Genomic DNA, 27,776 nt, shown 5'->3' on the forward strand with positions numbered 1-27,776 from the left:
ACAAGTAAAGAAATTCTATTTCTTTTAAGCTTGTCTTGTTCCTATTCTCTGCCAGAAACGCCTCCCCCCACCAAACCAAGGCAAAAAACGAAATGCGGATAGAAACGCACCCCAGCAGCAGCCTTTATACGACATCCCCGAGAGGCCTGCGGGGTCGGATGAGTCAAGCTCACGGGGACGAGCGGGGAGCGCTCCCGAGTTTTCTGGAGCCCAAACGTCCTACGACTCACCTTTCCCCGATTCTGCACCGTCTGTCTCCTGGCCCCAGACTCGCCCTCTCTCTTGCGGAGCCCGGGGGGCCGGCGGCCGGGGCGGCGCGTGGGGAGCGGAGGAGGCGAGGACGCCGCACCTGTGGGCGCCGGGGGCGCGGGCCCCTGCCGGCCCGAGCGTGCGCAGCTCCCCGGCGGCTCCGCTAGGGGTCTCTCTCGGGTGCCGAACGGGGTGGGCCGGATCAGCTGACTCGCCGGGCTCGGAGCCCAGCCGCCGCGCTCCAGCTCCGTCAGTTTCCTCGGCAGCGGCAGGAGAGAGCAGCCGGAGCGGCGCGAGCGCGGGGCCACCGGAGACGGCGGCGGTGACGGTGGCGGCGACGGCACCGACAGAGCCAGGGCGCGGCGGATCCCACTCACACAGCAGCGCACTCGGTGCCCCGCGCAGGGTCGCGATGCTGCCCGCTTTGGCACTGGTCCTCCTGGCCTCCTGGACGGCTCGGGCGTTGGAGGTGGGTGCCGCGCCTCGAAATTGGAGGGGGGAATACGGTGGGAACCCGATTCCCCCAAGTCTTTAATCCGAAGCAGCCGGGGGCAGTCCGGGGGACCCCTCTCCCCTCCACGTCCCACGCCCCCGCTTGCAGGCGCCCTGCGCATCGGTGCCTCCGGCCCAGCCCTGCCCCGGGGACGCGCGCTCCGGCCGGCGGAGAGGGAACTGGCGAGGCGTCGGGCTTCCCGGTCCGCGCGGGTTGGGGGCGAGGAGGGGTGAAGGATCCTGAGCTCGGATCCTGACTCAGTCCCTGCCTCGCGAGCGGGGGCCGGGGGAGGCGAGAGACTTCCAGATAGGGGGAAGGGGGATGGAGCACGTGGGGAAAACCGAAAATGCAGCGTCCCTGGATCCTGTCCTCAGCTCTGTCGCTGCCCTTCTCTGGGGCCCTGGTTAGGAAGAGTCAGGACAGCTCGGGAAGCACCCCCCTACCCTTTGCCTTTTCCGCCCCGCTTCACCTTCCTTTCTCATCCCCACCACCCCTTCCCTTCCGGACCCCCAGCTCCTTCCCTTTGGCGGCTGCTAGCTGCGGCCGCCTCAGTGCGACCCCATCGGGGTCGCGCACCACCTTCCGCAGGCAAACTTTGTACATTTTGCGTCTCCCTTTTGTGTTAAGTTGAGAGAGATGGGAGGGGTCGGAGACCCACGGCCACCTCGCACCTTCTCCACGCCTGGACGGCCCTGGCGTTCGCTCCGCACCTCTAGCTTCTTCCGGAGAGGGAGAAGGTTCCTGGGAACAAAAGCCGCGACACCCCGCCCTCGCCAGCCCGGGGCGCGGTGGCTGAGGCGGCCGCCTTGGTCTGTGCGCCACACCGAGGCTCCCGCCTGACTCCCTTCCCCGGGCTGCGCGTCTGTCCCGGAGGGGGCTGGGGCGCTGCTTGGGGCCGCCGTGGCGGAGCCTCGGGGCCCCTCTACAACCACTCCCCATCCTCTCCGGGGCTTGCAAATTCTGTGCTGGGTTGGAAAGTCCTTGGGGAGAAATATGCGGACAGTGGGGTGTGCGTCTGGTAAGGGTAGTGGCGGGTGGTGGGGAGGCACGAGCTCTCCCCTCCTGTGCATCAAAGGAGGCGTTTGTCTGATTAAGGCGCGGCCTCTTCCCTGGCAGCGAGCTGTCTGGTTTAGTCCCCCTGGGGGCGCGAGCTGCTGGGGAGGGTCCTCGGGGCCTTTCTTTTTAGGGTGCAGATAAAAGGATTGAATTGAGTGAAGATTAAGACGGAGAAGATGGCGCCTCTGCAGTGCAGCAAAGAAAAGCGGTGTGAAGGCTGCAGCCTGGTGAAATCCACCCACCGCTAGGTGTATAACAAGTCTTCTCCATTCATCCAACTCTCGAACATTCAGCTAACGCCTGTGCAAAAACGACTATTTTTCTTTTTACCTAAAGGTGCTAAGAAGTTGTTTGTGTGACACTTGGTGTATTTCGCATCCTTTGGGTTCCCATTTGGTATCTTCCTATTTGCAATCTCTCCCAATTTTTCCAAATGTTTTTTCCTCCTTTTCAAAAAAAAAAAAACAAAAAACAAAAAAACACCAAAAACAAAAAACACCAAAAAACCAACCTCACAATTCTTAGACCAGAGTTTTCTGTAATTACGCTGAGGCTATGCAGATTATCACAGCACAGCAGTTTTAGTCCCGAATTTATAAGGTTATTGAACTTTTTTCCCTTCTTTTACCTGTAAGTGGCTCAGAAATCACCCTAGAACCAGTTAAGACAGCTTGATTCAAGAGGCGAAGCATTTAGTTTTCTATATTTTTTTAAAATGCATTTATTAAGGGGATTTTTTTCCTCTAGTTAATTTATTCTTACTAGTATCTCTGTTACTTTCCTTACTGTCTTCCTTACACACTAAAAAAAAAAAAAAACCCCACAAATTAATTAAAAGCATATCACAACCTTTATATCTGAAGTTTTTGCCAAAATGTAAATATTTGACTTTCTTGACCACTGGTTTGTTTGTTTCTGTATAAAAAGAGGCAGCATGTAGGCAAATACGGTTCAGATTTACTTTTTGGCTTGTGTGCATTTCTTTGCTCTCTCTGCCATTCTTTTGGACATTTTTACTTGTTATTGCCACTTCCCTCAAAGAGTGGAGGTGAAATTCACATTAGTCCGTTTTGCAAAGCATTGGTGGAAGGGTAGGCAATTCACTGTTACGAGGTTTGAGGGGGATTAATTCAGCTATATTTCTGTCCACTGAAAGATGTAATTATGAGTTTATGTCTTGTAGGGCTTAGAAAATAGGTCTACTGCAGGTGGCTCTGAAAAAATAAATAAGGGCAATGATAACGGGGGCCTCCGCTTTTGGGGTTATTACCTGAGTTGATTAATTTGCCTGGTGTACTGAGAGAGTATGAAATTAAAGGGCCCTAACATTTACTTACTTACACTTGCTTCTTTAAATTTGAGTTTACTGTATCGAGAGGTTTAGCCTAAATAGGGGGGTTTAACCTAGAAACTGAATTGCTTTGATCATGGTGCTAATTCACAGATTATAGATACCTATTCAGACTGACTAGTACTGCCTGAAAAGTAGACATTTGTACGCAGAACCGTGGAGCCCAGATTTGATCGTGATCTATAAGGAGTCACTGTTTCTTGCTATTAAACGGGAGGTCATGACAACCATCAGGGCACAAAAGCTTCTCTCTACTCACCCTAACCAGCAGAGGCGCCTGATGGCACTTGGGAGGCTATTAGTAGTGCAGAGAAGTATTCCAGATCAAATAGCGACCCCTGACTCTGACTGGGGAAGGCAAAAGGAACACGCAACTAAATACATTACAAGGTTAAGTTGGGAATGACTGATTGAAAAACAATACAAAAGAAATAATGTGGTCCAAACTGAATAATGGTTTGAAGAAAAACATATCCTCTGGATCAGGCTTTCTCCTTGGAGCTGGAAACTCCTTATTTTTATGGTCCTGTTTATGGCATACTGGAGACGTCTGTATAGATATTTGTATGAAGATGAAGGTTGTCAGTCATTCCAGACATAAGCATAGCTATTATATGCCATTCGTATTCTATGTTCGCTAAATTGTCAGTGAAGAAATGCAATAAAATTCAGTCGAAATGTACATACTGTTCCTGCAAATTTGACCTGGGTGGAGACATATATTACCTTAAGACACTTAGAAAGCATCTTTAACATAGTCCTCCTTTACTCTCTGCTTTATTATGTCAATTAAAAATGCAAAAATAAACCTTATGAATGTAGTTGAAATGTAAAGCTCTGGGTTGGAAGGTTTAATTTGACTGCATTCCCCTTGCTCACAGGAAGTTTGCAGACTAAGTAGGAACTAGAAAGTGTTAAATACCAAGAGGAAAGTACAGATTAAGTGGTTTACTGAGTAAGAGCCGTACAGTATAAACATCTATATTTAAGGAATAAAGGAACAATGAGATGAGATAATCTTAGAGAATTTCCTGGTAGTTCATTTCCAGTCAGCGTTGTACCCCAGGTCTGGGGAAAGGACTGTAAGTCTTTGCGTTTACAGAATTTACAGGCCTCTCCCAACCTTTCCCCTCTTGGGAAGGAAAACACACACACACACACACACACACCCCTGAGGGCATGGGTGGAGCAAATGTGGGGTTTCATTTTCTTAAACTCTCCATCTCTTCACTTGGGACAGTTGTATTAATTCTCTTTTTGGGCCAAACCCTGTCCACAGCTCTGAAAATACTGTGAACAACACGGTCTATTTGTTCGTGAACCTTCCAGTCTAGTGGGGAAGACAGACAAGAAACAAATCATAAGTTTGTGTTCCTGAAGTGGGACAGAAACTGAAGCTGAGACAGAAAGGGGGGGTACACTCTGGAGAGGAGTTGGGGTTTTGGAATAAGGAGCTAAGGGGGAAGGGGCCGAAAGCAAGATCTAAGGGTTTTGCTACTCTGTCCTCAGTTGGAGCTTGACCAAGGGAAGTGAGTACATGAGGAAAAAAGTGCCTCACTGGGGCACCAGGAGGAGAGTGGGAAAATAAAATGTTATTTTTGTGTTTTGGATTTTGCTGGTAGTTTCTGCATCTCTGTGTTCTTCCTTATTGTGAAATGGTTTCCTTTTCAGAGTGGGCTCCTAGGGAGATACAAGTGTATGGAGTGGGGATTCATGCTAAATATTGCCTCTGGCAAGTCTTTGGAAATGCCATCTCCCTGTGTCTCAGAGCCAATGTACAGACACCCTCATGGGGAGGGGCTGGAGGGAGCTGGAGGGGTGGCAAGCAGAGGTAATCAGGTGAAGGAATGAGCACGCCCCCTTACTGAATAGCAAGTTTAATCAAAATGTTTATTTCTTAATATGTTGTTATTAATTAAAAAAAAAAAAGCCAACAGTACCTAAACGCTCAAACTGGATTTGCAAATGGAGACCATAGTGAAGGGGGAAAATGTTATGTAACTATTTCTTCAGTGTAATATGGACAGCTTAAAAAATAACCATTTCTGTGAGGGCACTGGTATTTTTTTTTTAATATATTTTCTTCTTCAGAGTAATCCTGATTAATAGACATTACTGCCACTGTTTTAGAAGAACTCAACCAAAAATTGGGTTAGAATGAGAAATAAGGTATAACTAATATTGATTTTATTCGTATTAGTACTGTGGGAGTTTTACCGATAGTATAGTTGGTTGACACATAGTTCGTGTTATGTGCATTCTATACTGTATTCTTACAAGAAAGGAAGCTAGAGAAAAGATGTTAATTAGGCAAATCATAAGGAAGAGAAAGTACATTTGCAGTACTTTACTATATTTAACAGAAAAAGTCTGATAAGTGCACCCACACAGTTCAAATCCTCATTCGGGGGTCAGTGTAATTCATTAAAAAAAAAAAAAAAAAGGCCTTGGCCATGTTCAGCAATTAATAGTGCTATGAAAATGTGACACTTGGTAGATTAGTTAGCTGACTGTTGAAAGTGAGTGGAGACAGAGGACTTAGGTTCACATGTATGGAATTTTAGCTGCAGTAAGGAGCTTAGATTTAGTTGGGCTACATTTTTGAAGAAACCTATGGGACAGATTTAGCTTGAACTTTGCTAGGATTATAGTATTTTATGAAAGAAGGTAGTGCTTGAATGGGGAAGATGAGAGGTTTTTTAAAAGCCCGGCTCTATGGAAAGTAGTAGAACTGTTCCCACATTTATAATACTTATTTCGATACCATTGTGAAGTTAGGCAGGCAACACGTGATTGTTGGGGTTCTCACACGTTCAAGGAAAGTAGCATCTCACACTGATCAAGATCCTAGACTGGGCTTAAGTCTTGGCTCTGCCCCTTTTGAGCTATTGACTGTGGGCTAGCTCCATACCTCAGTTTTTTCCTTTGTAAAATGGGGATATCTCTGTGTGTATGTCTGTGTGTATAAATATATGTATGTAAAATGCTTGGAACAGTACATGAGTTAATATATATAATACGATGGCACGTTAGAGGCACTGTGTGTTAGTTACTGCTGTATATGATGATGATGATGATGAAGTAAAATGGATATATTTGAGTCATACCTGGTTGAAAGTTAAAAACAAATAAACAAACGGGAAAAAACGCTGGTATGATATTTGACTTAATGACTACCTTACTTAACTGGCCAGCTTAGATTACTGCAGGACATTGGCAGGTCTCTAAAAAAACAAATGAATTTTATTTAAATTTAAAAATGACAGTGCAGATAAAATTTTTAGACTACGTGTGTTAAAATTTCATTCACTAAATATGTATATTTTATGTTTCAATTGGGGTTTTTGTAAAACATTAAGATAGTTTGAGTTCATTGAAAAATTTGAACAGTGCAGAAATATGTAAAAAGCATAAGCAGTTTTTACACCAGTGGAAAGACCTATTTTGAATGTATGCATGTGGGCGGCTTGCCACATCTGTCTGATACTGAACAAGTTTGTGTACTGGCTTGATTATTAACTGTGCTATTAGTTGACTATCAGCTATGCACAAGGACCTATGAACAAGCTTGGTTTAGTTTTTAGCAAAATGTCTTCTAAAAAAAAATTATTAAACCAGTTTTCCCCATCTAGGCCAAAATGGAAGATTTCAAATGCCAGCAAAAGATTTTGGTCTTAAAATGGAAGCGTGAAATCATCTTCACCAGAGTACAAGGAAACCAGAAAGCAAACTGCGTGAAAGTGCAGCATTTCTATAAGAAGTAGTTTTTAAAATAAAATGAATGATATCAGGCAGATGATGACTGTCACATCTTTAAAACTTTATAGTGATCTGCCTAATTAAAAGCATACTTTGAGAAATCAGCATAGTTTGTTTATTATATAATAAGAGGTTTTCAATCTCCATTTCAAAATGAAGCTGAGGATATTTGAGGTTGAGGAATGACTAACACAGGGAAGAATCCATAAGCAAAGTACGAAAGAATTTATGTGGGTTTTTGTTAACACCAGCTTTGTATTTATCTTTGTCCTACTCAATCAAAAAAAGTGGGTTCAAGTAGGTGAATGCAATTATGTAGCCATGTTTGGAATAAACATCAGAGTAGATACCCTGAGGAATGAGTGAGATGCTACCATAATCCCATGTATAGGGTCAGTGAGCAGGGACAAGGCATAAGCAAGATAAACGTTCAGAAAAAGGAAGAGAACAATAAACCTGTTTTGTAGATGAACACATTCTAGAATCTTAAAGTCTTATTAATTATTACAAACAGTGTTTGTATCTTTGAATTTCCAGATGGTCTTTCTCTTTACTTTTTTTTTCTGGGTTCAGATGGTTTTTAGCTGAGAAATTTGAGCAAGAAAAGTTACTTTTTTGGCTGGGGAGATTAATTTTGTTGATATGAAATTGTTTCGGTCTAATTCTCTTTCTTAAGAGAGTCTAACAGTTTGTCCTATGCTCTCAGTTTGCTTCCATAAAAACCCATGTCATGTCTTCCTTGAAGAATGTTAGGGTGTTAGGCAGTCATCCAAGATGATAGAGACTGATACATTACTTTGTAGCCTTAAAGACTACTTAATGAGAATAAGAGATCTGGTATATCAAGAAAAGTCATCTGTGATACCTGAAGAAATGCATTATTACTCTTGAGTCTTTGTTAAATTTTGACCCTTTAATGACTGTAATATATTTTGACCATGTGGAGATTCTTTGCAGGAAGAAACACAAGAGATTTAATCCCACCCTTGGGGCATATTTGTGTACCTTAGATCTGACCCCTCACCCCCAAACTCATTTGTTCAGTGTTTCCATGTCTGTATGTACTTAATTACTATAAAATTAATGAGGCAACATAATTTTTAGTTTTAATCGAAAATAGAATAGTGTTTGTTTATTAAGGCTTGATTAGTCCAAAAGAGAACTTTTTATATCTGCCCTTACTATTGGATGAATTTTCATAAGCATAATTACTGTTTTTATACATAACACGACTCATCTTATTAATGGAATTTATAGGTACCCATGATAAAGATAGACAATGTGCCATCTTAACCATATTTATTGATTTTTCTTTTTATCTTTCAAAAAAGAATTATCCGCATTTACTTTGAAGGGTGCCTTTATCTATTTATTTATTTATTTATTTATTTTACTCTTTGAGAGAGAGAGAGGGAGCACGCAAGCAGGGAGGGACAAAGGAGGAGGGAGAGAGAATCCTAAGCAGTTTCCATAGCCAGCTTAGAGCCTGGGGCTGCTGGATCTCAGGACCCTGAGATTGTGATCTGAGCAGAAATCAAGAGTCAGACACATAACCCACTGAGCCATCCAGGCTCCCTGAAGGTTGAACCTTCAAAACTGACACAAATTTTTTGAAATCTTAGCAAACTCTTCAGACACTAACATTAAAATGTCTCATGAAAATTGATATTTGAGATCAAATCTTTCCCATACTGATGCTCTTAATTGCTTTTGATGGCTTGTTTCAACAAATACAATTTTGTCAGCGCAGCATATTGGTTTGAAAATGTAAGTGATGCATTCTTAAGAAACTCCCATAGAACATTGGGGAGGGTATGTGCTATGGTGAGTGCTGTGAAGTGTGTAAACCTGGTGATTCACAGACCTGTACCCCTGGGGATAAAAATACATTATATGTTTATTAAAAAAAATAAAAATAAAAAAAATAAGAAAAAGAAACTCCCATAGAAACTTGCAAATATGTGGATTGATCATTCTAAGAATAATTTATTCATAGGTACTTATATATTAAATTTATTCACAATTTAAAATTGAAATTTTTATAGAAAGGTTAATAACATTTTTACATACACAGAAAGACAGATTTTTAAGGGCACAACCAGCAAAGGAAAACGCACTTTTTCATTTAACAAATACTTCTGAGTCTCCTACCCTTAAGGGAGCTTATAGTATTGTGAGGGGTAGACAGAATAAATAGCATACAGTAGGGGACTAGGAAAAAATTGAGTGAGGGGTATCTGGGGAATGCTATATGGAAGTGTGTTGTGGGGTGATCTTTTACGTGATACCAGGAAGGGTCTCTGATCTCATCCCTATACAAATGTAGACTTAGATATTTGAGGGAGAGAACTATATATTCACCATGATATAGGAGAAAAACTGGGGACAGGGGGATCTAGAGTGGTTAAATAATTTAAAAACGGTAATGGTTGGGTAGAAAAATTAATACTGATTGTGATCACAGTTTACTATACCTGTTTCTTTTTTTTTTAAGCGTATTTGTAAATTTTTTAAAGGTTTATTTATTTGTCAGAGAGGGAGACAGAGGGAGCACAAGCAGGGGGAGGGGCATGCAGAGGGAGAAGCAGGTGATCCCAGGACCTCTGGATCATGACCTGAGCCGAAGGCAGGTGCTCAACCAACTGAGCCATGTAGGCGTCGCTGCTATACCTGTTTCATCACTACCACTGCATTTAGTAGTAATATTTGATAAATATTTTCAATGAGTACTTTAGAAATTTTATATTGTGGTGATAAAGAATTGATGTGTTTAGTTCTTGACATTTGAATTAACCTGTGTCTAAAAAATTGTGAATGACCCTTCACTGCAAGTGCCGAGGGAAAATTAAAGCCTTTGAAATAAAATTTCTTCTTTCAGCCTTTTCTGAAATATTTTATTGTGAAAAAATTTTGTAAATGCTCTCAATAACTTAATGTTCAGTCATTTGCAACTCTTTAAGAAATTCATTTGGCCTAGCAAAAGTGTCTCGTTCTTGAAATATTTCATCAATCTTGAGATTGATTGGGACAGTTTCAGTTGAGGGTGGCGAGAAATGATTTTGTTTGAATAAGATTTGTGTATTGGAATTAAATTGAGTTACCATCAAAATGAAAATTTCATTATCATTGTCTTTTTTCAGTTTGCTGCTTTTCTGCTTTTTTACAGCTGGTATTTACCTCTTTAGTGTGAGGCAGGATCAGAATTGGCCCTTTAAGACAAAAATTAAGTTCTGTGACTTCTGTTCTCTAAAAGAATTGTACTGTTCAAGTTCACGGGCTTGAAGCCAATCCCACTATATGCTATTAACTTGACAGGCATTGAAAATCTAATTGAGGTCATTATGATTAGCCTTATATCTTGCCAGTGTTTTTTCTCAGGCTTATTTTTAATGTTATATGTCAAGTGTTAAATCCTCTTACACCCCAGAGTCCAGAAAATTTAAATCCAATAACAGTAAACTATATTTTAAAATCCTCCAGTTGTTTTGTGGGGGGGAACGTTCTTGGCGAGCTGATGGGACATTGGAATGTGAAGGCAGCTTACACATTGCAGTTGTAAATTTTTGAAATTTTTGTCATGCTGTAAGGGCGCCTATGGCAAGTATTCAGTTTTGGGGGGGCTATTTCTTATGTGTATGTGTTTTTATTTTTTTTTTTTTTTATTTTTTTTTATTTTTTTTTTTTTTATTTATTTGACAGAGAGAGATCACAAGCAGGCAGAGAGGCAGGCAGAGAGAGAGGAGGAAGCAGGCTCACTGCTGAGCAGAGAGCTCGATGCGGGGCTCGATCCCAGGAACCTGAGATCATGACCCGAGCCGAAGGCAGCGGCTTAACCCACTGAGCCACCCAGGCGCCCCGTGTATGTGTTTTTAGTTGTATTTATTGATTTCATAAATAGCTTGATTAGGAGATTAGAAAAAAATTTTGGCATAACTACCCCCCCAGGGGGAAAAAAAAAGTCATTGGTTAAAATATTCTTCAACAGGCTTATTACCATTGTTAAATTATTGATGCTTTTTAAAAAAATTCTGACACATAACCTCATTGCTTGCTTGCTCATTCATCTCAGAAGTGGAACACTGAACACAAATCCGAGCCTGTTGATCGATTCTTCTAGCAGATGAGGGGAAGGTTTAATGCAGGATGTTTAATTGGATATTTGAATTATGTGTTCGTGTATTTTGTCTCTATTCCAAATTTTCTCAGGGCGTTTGTGATCGACTTCTGTTGTATTGACACCGATTTGGAGTTGTGTTTTTTTTTATTATTATTATTAATTTATTGTTGTACTGCATTTTTCTCCCTTTCCTCTTGAAATTTGGAAAACATCCTTCATTTTATGGACATGTACTGGATGCCTTCTGTGTTTCAGGGGTGACAGGAGCACTATAATCTTTGTGGCACTGTGAGTAAACAAAGAAGTAACTCAGCTTGTGCCTCGGTTTTGCAGCCTGATAGGGGAAGAAAGAGATGCAGAAAGAATTAGGCCCAGTATGCTAAAGGTTCCCACGGAGGAATGTACAGAGGCTTCATAGCAGAGGTGATCGGTCTTTAAACTGGGTTTCAGGGATGAGTGGGGGTTAATTCTGGGGACATGGTAGGGATTTCCAGACAGAAGGAAGAGTGAAGGTGTAGAGGTTCAAGAGAGGAAGCCATAGGGATGTGGGTGGGAAAGATGGTGTGGGAATGGTAGGAGATGAAGAGTTTTAGATGCTTTGATGAGTTCAGACTTCATTTTCTTAGCAGTGGGGCTGTTTTTAGATGTTCCTAAAATGGGGGTAGTAGCCATTGATGACTATTGATCAGTTACATTTAGGAGCCTTTGCTGAAGTCCTTGTCAATATCTGCTTAAGCCCATTAACCAGATGGTAGCACCTCCCTGCTAGGGAGCCTGGTACATGTAGTATATTAGCTGGAATATTTCCACTAGGAACACATTCTAGATTCTTCTCTTATGGAATAAGGAAAGGATAGGATATTGGGTGACAAATAGCTGGCATTCTGGAATGTGCAGGGGGTAGATTCCAAAACATTCTGAATCAGACCAAAGGAAGGATTCTCTGAGCAATTGGAGTAGGTTTTTGGGATTTGCCCACATCTTCCATGTTGGCTAACCTCACAGGACACATGTCTTTAAGAATGGAGATGGGGAATGCTTTTTTAAAAAAATGTTATGGCAGGAATACCCGAGAGCCAAGACTTGGCTCTGGCTATTTACCTGCATCCAAGATGGTTTAGACGTGTGTTCCAGGGAAGCCCTTCCAATCAGGGTGATGGGAAAACAGAGTGGAGTGCTCTTTGGAAAGTCATGGCAGTCAGTTTACTCTCCCTGTTGGTAAACTATCTTTCATTTGATCTTGAGACTTCCCTAAAGCAACTTTGTTATGTTTGTTCTTTGAAAGGAATAGCAGATAAAACAAGCTTTGAGGGTTTTACAAAAGAGCATGGTACAGAGAACCTCTTTTGAGCCAGATTTGCCTACCATGTTTATCTTTTTATCACTGCTGCATAGCATTTCAAATATGCTCGTGTGTTCCTGTGTTATTAAAACAGAATAGGACAATCTGTGGAAAAGAGAAAAGTAAACCTTAATATATTTACATGAGTAAAAATGGAACCGCCGTTTTAAAATTTGTCTTAATTCCTTATCTGTTTTTTTATTCAGTTACTCTAAAAGTGGTCAAATGAAGATACTTATCAGAAAGTACATAATGAAATAAAGCTGTGGGAAAACCCTAGAGTCCTGAGCAGACTGGATATAATCATTCACATTAGGGAGTGTTTGAGGTTTTATAGTAGGTATTTAACGGTACCCAAAGATGTATTTAATATATGTCCTAAGAGTTTTATATATGGTACATGGTTCTATCTTAAGGAAACTTACAAAACATCAAGGTTCCTCTGCAACTATTCTAGGTTTTGTTTTTTACATTCATTCTTTTTGAACCCTTGATTGATTGTCTATAAAGTAATCAAAGACATCGTTCAAGTCTGGTCATCTTAAATATGAGCATTTTTGTTTTGTTTTGTTTTGTTTTCATTTTGAAGTATCTGTCAAGGAAATATTTTATCTTCTCAGTTCTAGAGACTATATTTAGAAAAACGATGATAACTTTCATGTGTCCAGAACAGTAGTTGATTGGTGATGAGAATCAGGAAGAGTAACCTTTGTGTGTTTGAATATATATTCCTTTAATAGTACCCTGGCCATATTTTGAAATTGATGCTTTTTTTTTTTCCCCCTAAAAAGAGTAAGTGGTAATTATATAAGTTTGAAAAATTTTTATATTTATTTTTATTTTTATTTTTAAAGATTTTATTTATTTATTTGACAGACAGAGATCACAAGTAGGCAGAGAGGCAGGCAGAGAGAGAGGGGGAAGCAGGCTCCCCGCTGAGCAGAGAGCCCGATGCGGAGCTCGATCCCAAGACCCTAGGACCATGACCCGAGCCAAAGGAAGAGGGTTTAACCCACTGAGCCACCCAGGCACCCCTAGTTTGAAAAATTTTTTAAATTATGGTAGGTTAGATAGAAATTGAAAATGTAAGAAAATCATGATCATTAATTCCAACATAATTTTATAATGGTCATAAATAGTTTGTAGAATTTGAAGAAGTAATTTCACCAAAGGACATGCATTTTATGCTGGATTCTGTTCTGTTTTTATATAACTGAAAATACTTGACATGGGTTTGCCCTTAGTTGGCTCTGAAATGCAGAGTTAGGGACCATTGCTGGTTTTATTGACTTTAAATAGTTGGTAGTTTATTTTGTAGGCAATTAGACATATGCCTTTGTTTAAGATCACCTCATTGAAGAAGTTGGCGGTCCAGGAATATGTTCTGAGAATACTTGAGTATTCATTTATTTTAAGATTTTATTTATTTATTTGACAGGGAGAGACACAGTGAGAGAGGGAACACAAGCGGGGGTGGGTGGTGGGAGAGGGAGAAGCAGGCTTCCCACCAAGTAGGGAGCCCGATGTGGGGCTCGATCCCAGGACCCTGGGATCATGACCTTAGCTGAAGGCAGATGCTTAAAAACTGAGCTACCCAGGAGCCCCTACTTGAGTATTCTCAATTGAGATTGTTAATTTACCTGAATTGTATAAATGTTTTGTTAGGTTTGTTCATAGCCTATAGTATTGCTAAGTATACAAGCTCTCTACTAATGATTCTACTTCTCTGATCATTTAAAATACATTAAATGTTGATACAGATCAGAAAAACTAGTGGGAAAGTTTCTAGTTAGACATCAATAAAATATAGTTGCTCTGTGCAAGTTCATTTTAGTTGCTCCTGTAAATGCAAGTGTGAGTTTAAAAAAAGAAGATTGTGGTCATCTTTATAAAGTAGATTAAATAATCACTTTATATATTTAATTCAAAGGAAACTGCAAAAACAGGCTATAAGTGCCTGTGGAAACAATAAGCTCCAAGTCCTAATGGCGAAGAAGCAGGGGATGGTAATGTTCCATTGTAATGCTCTCCTGGTGTCATTTCATCCCAGAGTTCCCCAGGCTTTCACTTAATGCTCAGGGCTAACTCAACAGCAAAGCTGTCCAATAAATGTATAATGGGATCACGGATGTAATTCAGAATTTCCTAGTAGCCACATGAGAGAGTTAAAAGAAACAGGTGATACTAGTTTTAATATGCTATAGACTGAACCCAATAAATCCAAAATATTATTTCAACATATGGTCAGTATAAAAATTATTAGTGAAATATATCAGATTCTTTTTTTTTTCACCTTATGTCTTCAGAATTTTATCCATAGAGCATATTATAGCTCAGACCTGCCACAGTTGAAGTACTCAGTAGCCACACATGGCTAGTGGCTACCATGTTGGACAGGGCCGCTATGTTAGAAGGGCCAACTCAACCCACTGTTGTCCAGAAAAAGAATCAGGTTTGGGAGCAGGTAGTATCTAGAAGCCCTTTCTAAGTTCCCTCATTTCGCAGATGAAGAAACTGGAATCTAGAAACCTTGGGTTGCTTAGTATCAAAGCCCAATCCTTGCCCCCTGACTTTTGGTCTCTTTCTGCTGATTGTTCCTTTTTCTGTTCTATGTTGCTGTGACTAACTTCAGTATGTCTCCCAAATATTAGGTGGTTCCTCTCAGTTAAATATTGAGCCAGGCCCTTAAAATCTTGCCCACTCCAGAAGGTATGCTCCAGTCTGGACAAAACTGTTTTCGGGCAGGGTACATAAAATTACCAGGTACATCTAGAATCCCTTTTGGAGTGCGCACTGTTCAACTAGGAATTGGGGGGATCCTTTCAGATCCCGGGCATGTGACTCTGAACACCGGTTGAAATGTCAGATACTGAAGGGCAAGATCAACAAGGTATTATTATAAGTGATTTGTGCTGTATATGATGTCTGTTCCTAGAAACAATGGGGTTAAGCCTTCTTTTTTCTTTTCTTATTTTTTGGAAGGTTGCCCATGTGTGTGTCCATAGTTCTTACCCAATTACACTTAAAGTATGATATTTCTTGACAACTGAAGCCTGACGCACTCCTGGCATGTTACTTTCAGAATGTAAGCAAATATGGAAAGCGTTCTGCATGGCAGGGTGGGTTGGCGAAGGCAGGAGATCGGTGCGCTCCTGGGATCACTGCTGTAAAGTATTTGTTTTACAATATGAAGGTGCGTGATGGATGAACTCTGAGAGTTAGAGGTTATTTTTCTAAAATATTTACCAGCCTGGATGTTGTAAATTGTGGAAGAGTGCTTTGAATAGAGTTTAAATTTTTTCATGTGACTTAGGTTTAGTGATTTTTGGTGAAGGGTTAGACTTAACCATTTTTCTATCTGAACCTTAGGACTTCTTATCTGTGGCTCGCCTTTACCCAAAAGGCATTATTGATCTTTAAGTTAAGCAGGCACTGTATTTTCTTCACACTGAATTTCACAAATGCTGATGTATGGGACAATACGGAGAAGAAGACAATCACATCTTGCAGGAATGACTTAAAAGTACAGAGATAACTATTTTCTGTGGCAGTTGTCTATTAAACTTAAAGAAATTGTTTTAAACTTAAAATATTCACCATACTTTTTCTCTATAACAGTTTTTCCTACATTTGCATAGTAAATATATACAAGAGAAACGGAAGTTTAGAGCTTGTTAATGTTTGAGGGAGTCTTTATTATTATTATTATGTTTAAATTAGAGTTTTTTAAATAGAAAAGTATTACAAGTATATTGTAGGTAACTTAGAGAAAATACACAAGTGTGCTTAATCCTACCATCCCTAAGTGTCTGTTTTATATCATTTTTTTAAAAGCATTTTTTAAATCGCACTGTTATGGTCCATCTTAGATCCCGCGTTTTATTCTGTAACATAAAATCTTAGGCTATTACAGGATGCCTGGGTGGCTCAGTCGGTTAAGCATCTGTCTTCAGCTCAGGTCATGATCCTAGGGCTTGGGATCGAGTCCCACACTGGGTCCTTACTCTGTGGGGAGCCTGCTTCTTCCTCTGCCTCTGCCTCCCCCCTGCTTGTTCTCTCTCTCTCAAATAAATAAAATCTTAAAAAAAATAAATCTTAGGCTATTATAAGCTTTTGGTAAATATAATGTCTAATGGATGTATGAAACTGTTTATAGCAACATGGGGCTCTATAATTTGTGGGTGTGTGTTTTTTAATTTGGCATTTCCAGCCCAAATTTAGGTTGAAAGTAGTGATGTAGGAAAGAATTATGTGCTAAGTACCTGTAGATATTTTAAGTGTTTATTGAATTATCAAAATTGCAGCCCTCAAGTGGTGTTCAGTGTGGTGGTCCTTCAACTATAATGTAGTACTTAAAGAAAATGAGAGGAACAGAAACCGTCAGAGGTTAACAAGGAAATAAAGAAAACCTGACCTAGTGATTCCATCGAGCCATCCTCTTATTTAATAATTCCATGATCACTTTCGTAGGAAGAAGTGAGATTTGGCAGGTAGACATAGCCAGGAGCTCTGCTGTAGCCATCACTGAAATTGTGATCTCAGTTTACTGGAGCCATCCAGTGGGAGCATCAGTTTTGTTACATGATTACGGGGATGTCAGTAAAGCCCACCCTACTTTTCCTTTCCCTGCTTTTAAAGTCTGTCCTGTGTCCTGACCTTACGTGGCTAAGAAATGTCAGAAACATTTTCTCTGTAAAGTTCCCAAAGGTAAGAATATTTAGCTATGAAAAGAGCTTTAAATTTAGTAATGTGTGATGAGATGCCTCCTCCACAGAACCTTCTGTAAAGTTGTAGAGCCCATTTAGCGAGAACCATATAATCTTTGATTATTAACTGTTGTTTATGTGGTTAGTAAACAGTTTTGTAATTCATATTATAGGTTTTTGGAGCAGGGACTATGTTGTTTATTCATTGTTTACTTATAAATAAATACAATACTGCATATATATAGTGAATAAATGCCACTCTCAGAAGCCTAAATAAACCTTTTTCTTAGTCTCATCATGTCTCCACAATCTACTGCTCTTTGTTAAAATGGAAAATAGCCTCTCAGAACTCACTGTTTCTTGGTGGCTTTCACTTTTTTATAAAGCTTCCCTTACCCTATCCCATCCCATGTAAAAATATTTACATCAAATAAAATTTGTATGGCTTTTCTCATTGATTTGCCTTTTGTCGGTTTAATTTGCATGGCTCCAGTTACTGAACCTAAGAGTGTAGAGGAAAAACGTTTTTCCTCTCCTTTAAGTATTCAAGTTAGAAGGAACAATGAGGTGGGACTGTGGGGCATGCTGTCTGAGGAAGTATGCGAACTGTTACAAATGTCCCACCAATCATGTATGCATAATTTATCAATAGCAGTTCACATTGATGAATCATTTGTAAAAACTAACATAAGTGTCTTCAATACTGAATTCATGCGGTGTTAGAAAAAAGTGTATGTTTCAATCAAAAGGAATTTATGGAAGACATTCTGTATTCTAAACATTTTGAAGAGCTCTTACAATATATAATAATTCACTTTTGTCTCTGTATTGAAAGATTTTTAGGACAAGGGAAAATACTGTCTTACAGTTATTTCAGGTTTGTTAGTTTTTTTGTTTTTTTTTTTTTTTTCTTTTGGTCACAAGGAAAAGAGCTTGCATTAGAAACTTGGCAGTCAATCATGTCATATTGTTGGGATTTATAAATTCTGAGATAAACACCTCTATTTTTAGCATTTGTAAAAATAGATGGTTCCTTGGCTTTTGCTAAAATAACAAGAATAATGAGAAGAAGAAACTTACATAGCTCCTTCTATGACCCATGCGTTATTGGAAGCACTTTTCCTGTCCTCCTCCACAGCATCCTGGGAGGTAACTACTTTTATCCCCACTCCATGTATCAAACCGGTAAAGTCTGAGCTGGAGGGAGCTCACAAACCATGTTCAAACTTTGTCTTCATTTCTTTCCTCTTAACCACTTAGGTATGTAACCACTTGCCTCTAGTGAAGTGGAATGAGGGCGAAGTTTGACCAGTCCTTCCTCTTGGAAAAGGCAAGCTATTAAGCCGGGACTTGATAACGAATAAGGTCTGACCTGTTACCGCCTTCAGTCCTGTTGCTCTACTCCCTCCAGGCTCACCACTGCGAGGTGACACCATCCATGTGATGTCTTCCTGCAGCCACTCCTTCCCTCCCAATCTTATTCCTTCCCTTTCTCTCACCCCAAATAGAATAATCCAGACTATGGATGTTGGAGACATTTAGACCTTGCACCTAAGTCCATGACTCCTTCAGTTATTAGAGTTATGACCACAGGAACATGACTTAACTTTCCTAAACCTAAATTTCCATGTCTACAAAGTGTTTGTAAATAGGTTGATCAGCAGAAAAATTGAATTAACATGGAGGTAGGAAGTCCAGGGCCTGGCCAGTAATAGGCTCTGAAATGAATGATGGCTCTGATTTTTACTGCACGCTTCTTTGTAGCATCTCTTCTTTGACCCTTCAAAACTGCCCCTGCTGTTCGAGTCAGCTACACTTGACCCCGACAAATGCCAAGGCTAGGAAAGAGGCCCAGTTGCGGGTGACACTTCTCCGCTTAGCCTCACGTTTTTGGGGCTGTCAAACAGCTGGGAGGCCAGAGGGTCTCAACATTTCCTTGACAACAGTTTCAACATCTGAAAAGAGGAATGACTTCTTTAAAATTCTGCATAATCTTTGTGGTCACATTGCTAGAGTTTGAGATGTCTGTGCACCCAGAAGAGAACCCAGAAGGGAAGGAATCTGCAGAATGCTCGCCCATGATGCGGCTCCCCTGCCTGTCCTTTTTCCTGCCCCTCCCAGTCCTGCCCCTCCTTGGCATTTTCCCCAGTGACCCTGCAGGAGTAACAGCCTTGGCTGCTTAGACCAGCTGGAGACAGTCCCAGAATTCCTGACCGCTATCTTTCAAAGATCTCTGCTAACCCCTTTGAAAACAAATGAATTGTTTACCACATGTCACAGAGCACAGGAAAGGAGATAATTGAGAGATGTTTCTGAAGGGACCTGTTCCGCTTCTAGCACCTGAAGAAGATCCTTGAAATAGTGGTAGGCAGGCCTTCTGTCTCCTGGAACTGCCTGTGTGTGGCATTGATATAATAGAAATGTGCATTTCTCTTCACACTTTATCAGTGCGTTTCTGTACTCCTGTCACGCAGACACTATATTCAGGAGAAAAATCACTGGACCGTTAGTGGTTTCAGGTGACTTATAAATTTCATTAATTCACAAAATATAAGTTGAATATGACGGTATGTTTTTTGGTTTGGGGAGGTTTTATTTTAGGGTGGGGTCTTATTCTGCATGGGGGAGGAATTGGATTTTTTAAGACAAACCCAACAGACTGCTGGGTTTTTGATGTTTTGATTCTAGAAGGATATACTCTCCTCCCTGCTAATAACCCCAGTCTTCCTTCTGACCTGGCATGTGTAAGGCCCTATCAGGTGTTCCTGTTTGAGATCCTGTTACACCCACATCCTGTAGCCGCATCCAAGTCCTTTGAGGCCGATTTAATATGGATTAATTTAACAGTTGCTCTGTGAAAACAGATGCTCCCAGCTGCTTGTTTCTAATAAATTAATCAAGCCGTATAAAAGATGTTTTTCCCCTTTAAGAAGTCACATCTTTCTATGAAACTGTAGATAAAGTGAAACTGAAATGCTTCTGACTAAAATTAGTGTATTATATTTAAAACCCTTTGCCTGAGACTGGTTATGACATGCTCCTTTATTAAATTTCTAGTCAGGTGCTTATTCATAAAAATAAGGCTTATATAAATGGTAGCGTTCAAATGTTACACTAGTCTGTTTTGGCAGCTTGACCTTTCACAGCAGCCAAACAAATATATATATATATATATATATATTTTTTTTTTTTACACTGAGAAGAGAATTATTTAACATTTTTGTGCTAGCAGTATGTTAAGTGAACTCAGAGCCTGAATGCAACCGATGAGAGTCTAGGTGGAACCATGAAAATATACGGATGTAAAAGAGAAGACCAATGAGGCAGCTGTATGGGGAGGGAAGTTTACAAAGAGACACTTGGGAAAATTAACACAATTATTTACAATGTCCTGTGGGAGAATTGTGAGGTAAGAGGAGCCAGAAAAAATTCTAAAGAAAAATGTAAAAGTACAAAAATTAACACTGCATAGCACAGGCTAAGAGAAATTAGGGGGACAAAATAGAAGTGTAGAAATCAACTTGTGTGAGTGTTTAGTGCATTTATATGTGTTTAGTGTGGGATATGAAGTTAGTGCGGGATAAAGGTGGTTTACCACATCAGAGCGGGGAAGGATAGATTATTCATTAAGTGATATTGGGATATCTGCCCATAAAAAGAAGCTAGGTGATTATAATATTTAGAGAGTCTGTAACAAAGGGCAGATTTCTTTCTTTTCTTTTTTTTTTTTTTTAAGATTTTATTTATGTATTTGACAGAGACAGAGATCACAAGTAGGCAGAGAGGCAGGCAGAGAGAGAGGGGGAGGCAGGCTCCCCGCTGAGCAGAGAGCCCTATGTGGGGCTTGATCCCAGGACCCTGAGACTATGACCCGAGCCGAAGGCAGAGGCTTAACCCACTGAGCCACTCAGGTGCCCCAGATTTCTTTATTCCATAAAGTGCTCTTACAAATCCATTAGAAATACTAAATATGAATATCTTAAGAGAAAAATTAGTGAAACCCTCTTACAACTATTATCATGAAAAATCTTAAAACATACACAAAGGAGAAGAGTATGGTGAGTCTCCGGGTACCTGTCACCCAGCCTCAGAAATCATAAGCTTATTTCTAACCTTATTATCTGTTATTGTCTTGTTTTAGCCAAACAACTCCCCCACTTCTCCTTTTCCTCACTGGGTTCTTTTGAAATAAATTCAGTCATGTAATTTTAGCTGTACATATTTATTTCATTATGAGCCTCTGAAAGAATTGAAAGGAAATGAGCAAAGGAAAAAATATTTCATAGGTAGTACTCAGGAAAAAAATATACTAACCAGCAAACCCATGAAGTTAGGTTCGATCTCATTAGTAATCTGGGGAATGCAAATTAAAACATAACATTTTGTAACCGTCTGATTGGCAGAAACTGAAGAGTCTTGCCAGAGCTGGCAAGGATGGGAAAAAACACATTTTCTTGGACTGTCAATGGTACAGAAATTTTCAAGAGCAAATTGTTCAGAACTTCATGTGTATACCCTTCAATTTAGCAATTCTAGGAGTTAGTAGCATAGTGTATTATATGAGTGCCCATAGAAAAGGACATTATTAGGGGCACCTGGGTGGCTCAGTGGGCATAAGCATCTGTCTTCGGCTCAGATCATGATCTTGGTGTCCTGGGATCCAGCCCCGAGTTGGATCCAGCCTCCCTGCTCAGTGGGGAGTTTGCTTCTCCCTCTGCCCTTCCCCTACTCCGCTTATGCTCTCTCTCGCTTGCTCTTTCTCTCTCTAATAAATAAACAAAATCTTAAAAGGAAAAAGAAGAGGACATTATTAGAGCATTAATTCTACCAGCTAAACAAATGTATTTTTTTACTGTTGCTCCAAACTGGAGTAGAATTCCACCATACATTTAAAATAGTATTAAGTGCAAAAAGGAATTTGCAGAAAGCAAGCATAATAAATTCCATTGAGGAAAATTTTATATACAGAACAAAATTTACGTGCGTAGAACATATCTTGACAGGTGGGGATATTCACGTCTATCCTAATAAGTATGATAGCTGCATAGTCCATCTCTGAAAGAATCAAGTACATCTAACAAACTTTGCCTCTGGTTAATGAGAGAGTGAAGTAGAGGAGAAGATAATACATATTTACTTTTTACATTATCACCTGTATTTTTGAATGGTCACTAAGCAGATACTTTAGAAAGGTGCCCCGCTACGATGTCTGTCCCACCTCATCTCAGCTGTGTAGCTCCCTGGTTCTGCCATTTTTGGTAGGTGGGAGTCAATCACCTCAGTTGTCCTCAGGAACTTCTTTCCACAGACCAACCATCCCATTCCATTTAAAACATGTCTGATTTTAGGAAGGCATGTATTTTGGTGTGATATCTAGAATCTTCTCAATTGTCTAAGGAACATTACTTTTATAAAGTTGAGAATAGCAAGTTTTATTGTATCATAAAACTGGCTCATTACAGTGAATTTCATCTATTTATTTTCATGGGTAACTGATTCTTATATCAAAACTTGCTTTTGAAAGTAAATACTTCATGCTCATTTGCTCTATATTGAACATCACAAAGCAACTCCTTCAACTCAAAATTTCTAGTGTTGGTGCTTGTAATACCATTTCTCAAGTTGATCCTAATGCTAGCTATGGAATTATCATCAATCAAATGGAAACGTTCTGTCTCCCACTGAATTTTATACTGGGATTTGTTATATTTCCTGCATTTTAACCCAGAAAGTTACTGAAAAGAATGGACCGTGATAAAATTACTTGCTTTATTATTATTATTATTGTTTTTAAAGATTTTATTTGAGAGAGAGAGTGCATATGCATGCTACGGGGCGGCGGGAGAAGAAGAGGGACAAGGAGATTCAGCTCAGTGCAACTACATGCTCACTGTGGAGCTCAGCGCCTTGGGGTTTGATCTCAAGACCCTGAGATCATGACCTGAGGTGAAACCAAGAGTCTTAATGGACTGAGCCGCCCAGGCGCCCCGATAAAATACTTGTTTTTAATCTTATTTTATATTTTCATAATACATGGAAATTATAACTGACTTTTTTTTTTTTAAGATTTTATTTATTTATTTGACAGAGAGAGAGATCACAAGTAGGCAGAGAGGGAGGCAGAGAGAGAGGGGGAAGCAGGCTTCCCGCCCAGCAGAGCCCGATATGGGGCTTGATCCCAGGACCCCGGGACCATGACCTGAGCCGAAGGCAGAGGCTTAACCCACAGAGCCACCCAGGCACCCCTATAACTTTTTTTAATTAAAGGTTGAATGTAGACCCTTTTAAATTAGTGGCAAATGTTTTAATGACTACTTGGGTATGGGAGATTTTAATAAAATGTACATTGCTTAAGATGGAAAATATTTGTACAATATCATGCTAAATTAAAACAATAAATTGAGATTGTATTAGGGCATAATGTAAAGGAATACTGAATTTTCTAAAGCTGTCTTTGGCCTTGACGAAATATTTTTATTTTTATTTTATTTTAATTTTTTTAAGATTCTATATATTTATTTGAGAGAGAGCAAAACCTCTCACAGAGGGAGAGGGATCATAGACAGAGGCAGAGGGAGAAGCAGACTTCCCACAGAGCAAAGAGTCTGATGCAGGGCTTAGTTCTAGGACCCTGAGATCATGACCCAAGCAGAAGAGAGACCCCCAACCATGTGAGCCACCCAGGTGCCCTTGAATAAAGATTTTTAAATTTCTAATTAACTTTAGGGAAGTCTGCTTCAGGGCACCTGGGTGGCTCGGTTGTTTTTTTAATTGACCTCCTTTTACATAAATACAGTATTGACTCTTCTACCATAGTTTTGCCGATTACTGACAGGATATATTAAATTGGTTTTCTTAATTATTACTGAGGAATTGTTGTCTTGATTTTTTTTTTTGTTTAAGATTTTACTTAATTTATTAAATAAATTGAGCAGGGTGTGGGGTCAGAAGGAGAAGCAGACTCCCCACCAAACAGGGAGCCTGATGCAGGGCTTGATCCCAGGACCCCGAGAGATCCAAAGGCAGATGCTCAACCAACCGAGCCACCCAGGTGCCCTGATTTTGAGTAGGGGACCATCTAATAGGATTGAGATGGTTCTGCAGAAAATTAAGTGCGAAGCTTGGTGAAAATGAGCACATGATACATCCATTCAGAGACGTGTTACTGCCACAAACCAGCCACAACTTTCTTAGCAAAGCCCATAGGAAGAAGCATCAGGCTGGGGAAAAGCCTGGTGGTTCAGCTTTCTTAAATTTCCCAACATGCCCGACTTGGTGGCCAAGATAGTTCACCTGTTCAGAATGGACCTGCCATCTTTAAAGAAGCCTGTGTTGGTATTTATCAAGCCACTCATACCCCCCCCTCCCCGAATATATTCCACTGAAATGCCAGTATAATCACCTTAATGGTTACAAGAGTTCCTTTTGTGTACCCTGTCATCTGGACCTAACGTGTGTGTGCTATTCTTACCTTCTCCATGCTGTGTGTCCTAGGGTTACGTAGTGTGACCTGGTCTACACAGCTGTGCTCATCTCTGAGGGTAAGGCCTTCAGTGCAGGTCAGAGACCCTCCCCAGGTCCAGCCCAACAGCTCATTGCCTTTCAGAATCCTTGAAAGCTTTTTTTTTTCTTTGTGAAACTCTTCATGGAATAACTTGATATTGTTTCTTTTTGAAACTCCCTTTTTTACTCTTTTCAGTTTCTTGATCTGTAAATTGGGACTCATGAGAAAAGTACCTTAACTTGTAGGGGTGTCGTGAGGATTGGAAGGAATAACACAGCCCAGAGGACATCGTGTATACACAGTGAATATTTATTATTACTACTGCTGTGAGCCAGCATTGGTGATTGGCTCATAACATTTGCTAGACATGTTCAGTGACTCTGCTCATGGACACACCCATGTTTATAAGTGACAGCATGTAACCTTATCCCTCTTTCTTGTCCCCAAAGTGGAAGAACTCCGTCATCCGCAGCCCTGCCTTTCAGATACACATTGTCAGTAGAAAGTTAAAAACAGTCTGTTCTCTTTCATTTGGTTTTGTTGTTTTCTTTCCTCTTGTAATGTGGCTGTGCCCAAAATGTAGGCAAAATTAGGAAATTGTAAAATACACTGTCAGCCTATTAATAAAACATTAAGGAACATTCAAGTTGGTTTGTGGTTTTTGCAAACTTCTGAGGCTCATAAAGTGGATAAATGACATGTAATTTTCTGAAAGTTGTAATTAGACTCAGTGTTGGCACTTGCAACCTCAGATCTGCATGTCATCATTAGCTTATTTTTGCTTATTAAGCAATTTTTCATGCTCATTTAATTCCCACAGTGTTCTATGAGTTGGGTAGAATTTTATCTCCTGATTTATAGATGAGAGTCCAAATCATGATCCTTTTTGTCCATGATCACAGTTAGGGGTTAGAATTCAAGCATGTGCAGTCTGATTCCAAATTTCTTCTCTTTTCTACTCCAGAATGTCTACATAAATGAGATGTTTTACCATAGTGTTAAAACTAGAAAGGAGCTTAACCTTAACCCAACCACCCATCATGATGTTTGTAGTATTTGTTGCCATTCTTTCAGTAGATAATTTGTTTGAATTGAGTTGAAAGTGTGACTTGATACCACCACCAACCCCCCATGAAATTACTATTTTTAATAAACTAGATTTTTTAAAGGTGTTCATTCCAATAGGTTTCCTATCTTGATTAACTTAAATTATTCTCATTCTGGTCCAGATGCCATAGATAAGACTTTGAATTTATTGAAATCCGTACTGTCATTTTGACTCCCAGCTGGTTTTTAGAAGTCTGATTCGGAAGAAGCAGTTAGTGAGAATTAACTCACTAGTAAACCTCAGATGGAATTTCAGCCAGCAGCTCTTTCTCATTCTGTTTCTTCTACCCCAGGCTAACCCTAGGTTTCTGGTTAAGAAATTTACAAAAGGAAATTGATTTACTATAACCAGGCTGTGGTTTTCCATTGTTGGCTCTCCCATCATCTCTCAACTTGGTCCCAGTATTTGTGATCCACCCCGGAAGAGCATGGCGTTGCTGTGCCCAGTGGGAATCGGGTTAGTTCTGACAACCTGGTGATTCCCACTGCCGAGGATGGAAAGCTCTGACGTGTGTTGGATCTGTTGTGGTCACTGCAGCAACAGTTTGTTGATCTTAGTTAGGGAGCATTCCATAGTTGCTGATGTAATTGAAGATGATTGGAAGAAGTGCTCCCCCAGATTCAAATGGACCAATTAGGGGACCCGGCATGGAATTCTAGTGGCTGTATTAGTGAGTTCTGTTGATGGAGGCATTGTTTGAAGTCTGTGTTTGGGTCAGGTAAAAACCTGTCCTCAGACATTAGTATCTTTTTCTAAGTTGCGACATTATAAAAAACTTTAACTACATAGTAGTGATGAAGTTTATAAATTATTCAGTACATGTTTAAGTTGTTAGTCCTTGAAATGCCATTCTCTAACAGGGGTGATAACTCTTTGTAAATCACTCTTGCTCTGTCTGAAAATTCTGTTTAGTGAGATACTTCTCTTAGACTGGGTATTGGATTTTTAAGAATTTTAAAAAATCTGGTAATTTGTAGGACTGAATCATGGATAAGCCCATAGTTCTTAGAATGTGGTCTGGGGATGGGCCGATGACTTAATAATCATTCCAGTGAATTCTGATGGAAGCTAAATCTGAGAACCTCTAATGTAAATTTCCCTATAGAGTTACAAAATGTTGACCAGTTTCCGAGCTTTTAGAAGAAGCAACCTTTTGCATCCTTCATAAGGTAAAGGGTGATTTTCTTTTGTTTTGTTTTGTTTTTTAAGATTTTACTTATTTGAGAGAGAGAGAGAGATCACGAACAGGAGGAGGGGCAGAAGCATGCTCCCCACTGAACAAGGAGCCTGATGCAGGCTCTATCCCAATACCTTGGGATCATGACCTGAGCTGAAGGCAGACACTTAACTGACTGAGCCACCCAGGTACCCTAAAGGGTGGTTTTATATATAATTATTGGATTATGAGTTATATTTGAATTTAAGGTGTGTCTGCATGGTAAAATACATTCTTCTCAAGGGCAAGGGGAATGCACTGTTAGCTCTTCTGTCCTTTCCAGTTATTAGGTTTTGTGCATTAACATACCTTCTCCCCTTACTTATTTCTGGCCTTTTACTTACTTTTCATTATGGTGTTTCTTGTAGCCCTTGCCATTCAAGATACTGATCAGCCTTTTCTACCATACTAAAATGTACAGACTTGTTCTAAAATCATGGTTCAAACTAATATGACATCTATAAAAGTACAGTTGACTTTTTTTTGTTTAAGAGAAAAAGAGAGCATGGAGGGAGAGGGGCAGAAGGCAAGGGAAAGAATCTCAGGCAGGTTTCCTCCCCAGTGTGGAGCCCGGTGTGAGACTCGATCCCACAACCCTGAGATCATGGCCTGAGCCAAAATCAAGAACCAACTGAGCCACCCCGGCATCCCCAAAAGTACAGCTGACTTTTGAACAAAGTGGGGGTTAGGGTCACTGACCGTCACCCTCCAACTGTGTAGTGAAAAAATCCACATATAGTTTTGACTGCCTAAAAACTCAACTACCAATAGTCTCCTGTTGACTGGAAGCCTTATCAATAACATAAACATTTTGTACATTGCATATATACTGCATTATAATAAGGTAAGCTAAAGAAAATGTTATTAAGAGAATC

At 40.2% G+C, this 27,776-nt stretch overlaps 1 protein-coding gene across 7 annotated transcripts in view; it reads left to right on the forward strand.

The window, feature by feature from the left end:
• The first annotated feature begins 563 nt into the window (after positions 1-563).
• Positions 564-27,776, forward strand: part of APP (amyloid beta precursor protein) — a 265,962-nt gene continuing 238,749 nt past the window's right edge. For 6 of the 7 annotated variants that reach the window (XM_032865490.1, XM_032865491.1, XM_032865492.1 and 3 more), the window contains exon 1: positions 571-718. In XM_032865490.1, coding sequence (XP_032721381.1) covers positions 662-718 — 57 coding nt within the window. In that variant the 5' untranslated portion in view covers positions 571-661. Of the gene's footprint in view, positions 719-27,776 lie in introns of all 7 variants that reach the window. The other variant, XM_032865489.1, reaches the window with a different exon arrangement.

Source organism: Lontra canadensis, unplaced genomic scaffold (assembly GCF_010015895.1).
Source record: "Lontra canadensis isolate GAN:19392208 unplaced genomic scaffold, GSC_riverotter_1.0 scaffold29, whole genome shotgun sequence".
Taxonomy (NCBI): Eukaryota; Metazoa; Chordata; class Mammalia; order Carnivora; family Mustelidae; genus Lontra; species Lontra canadensis.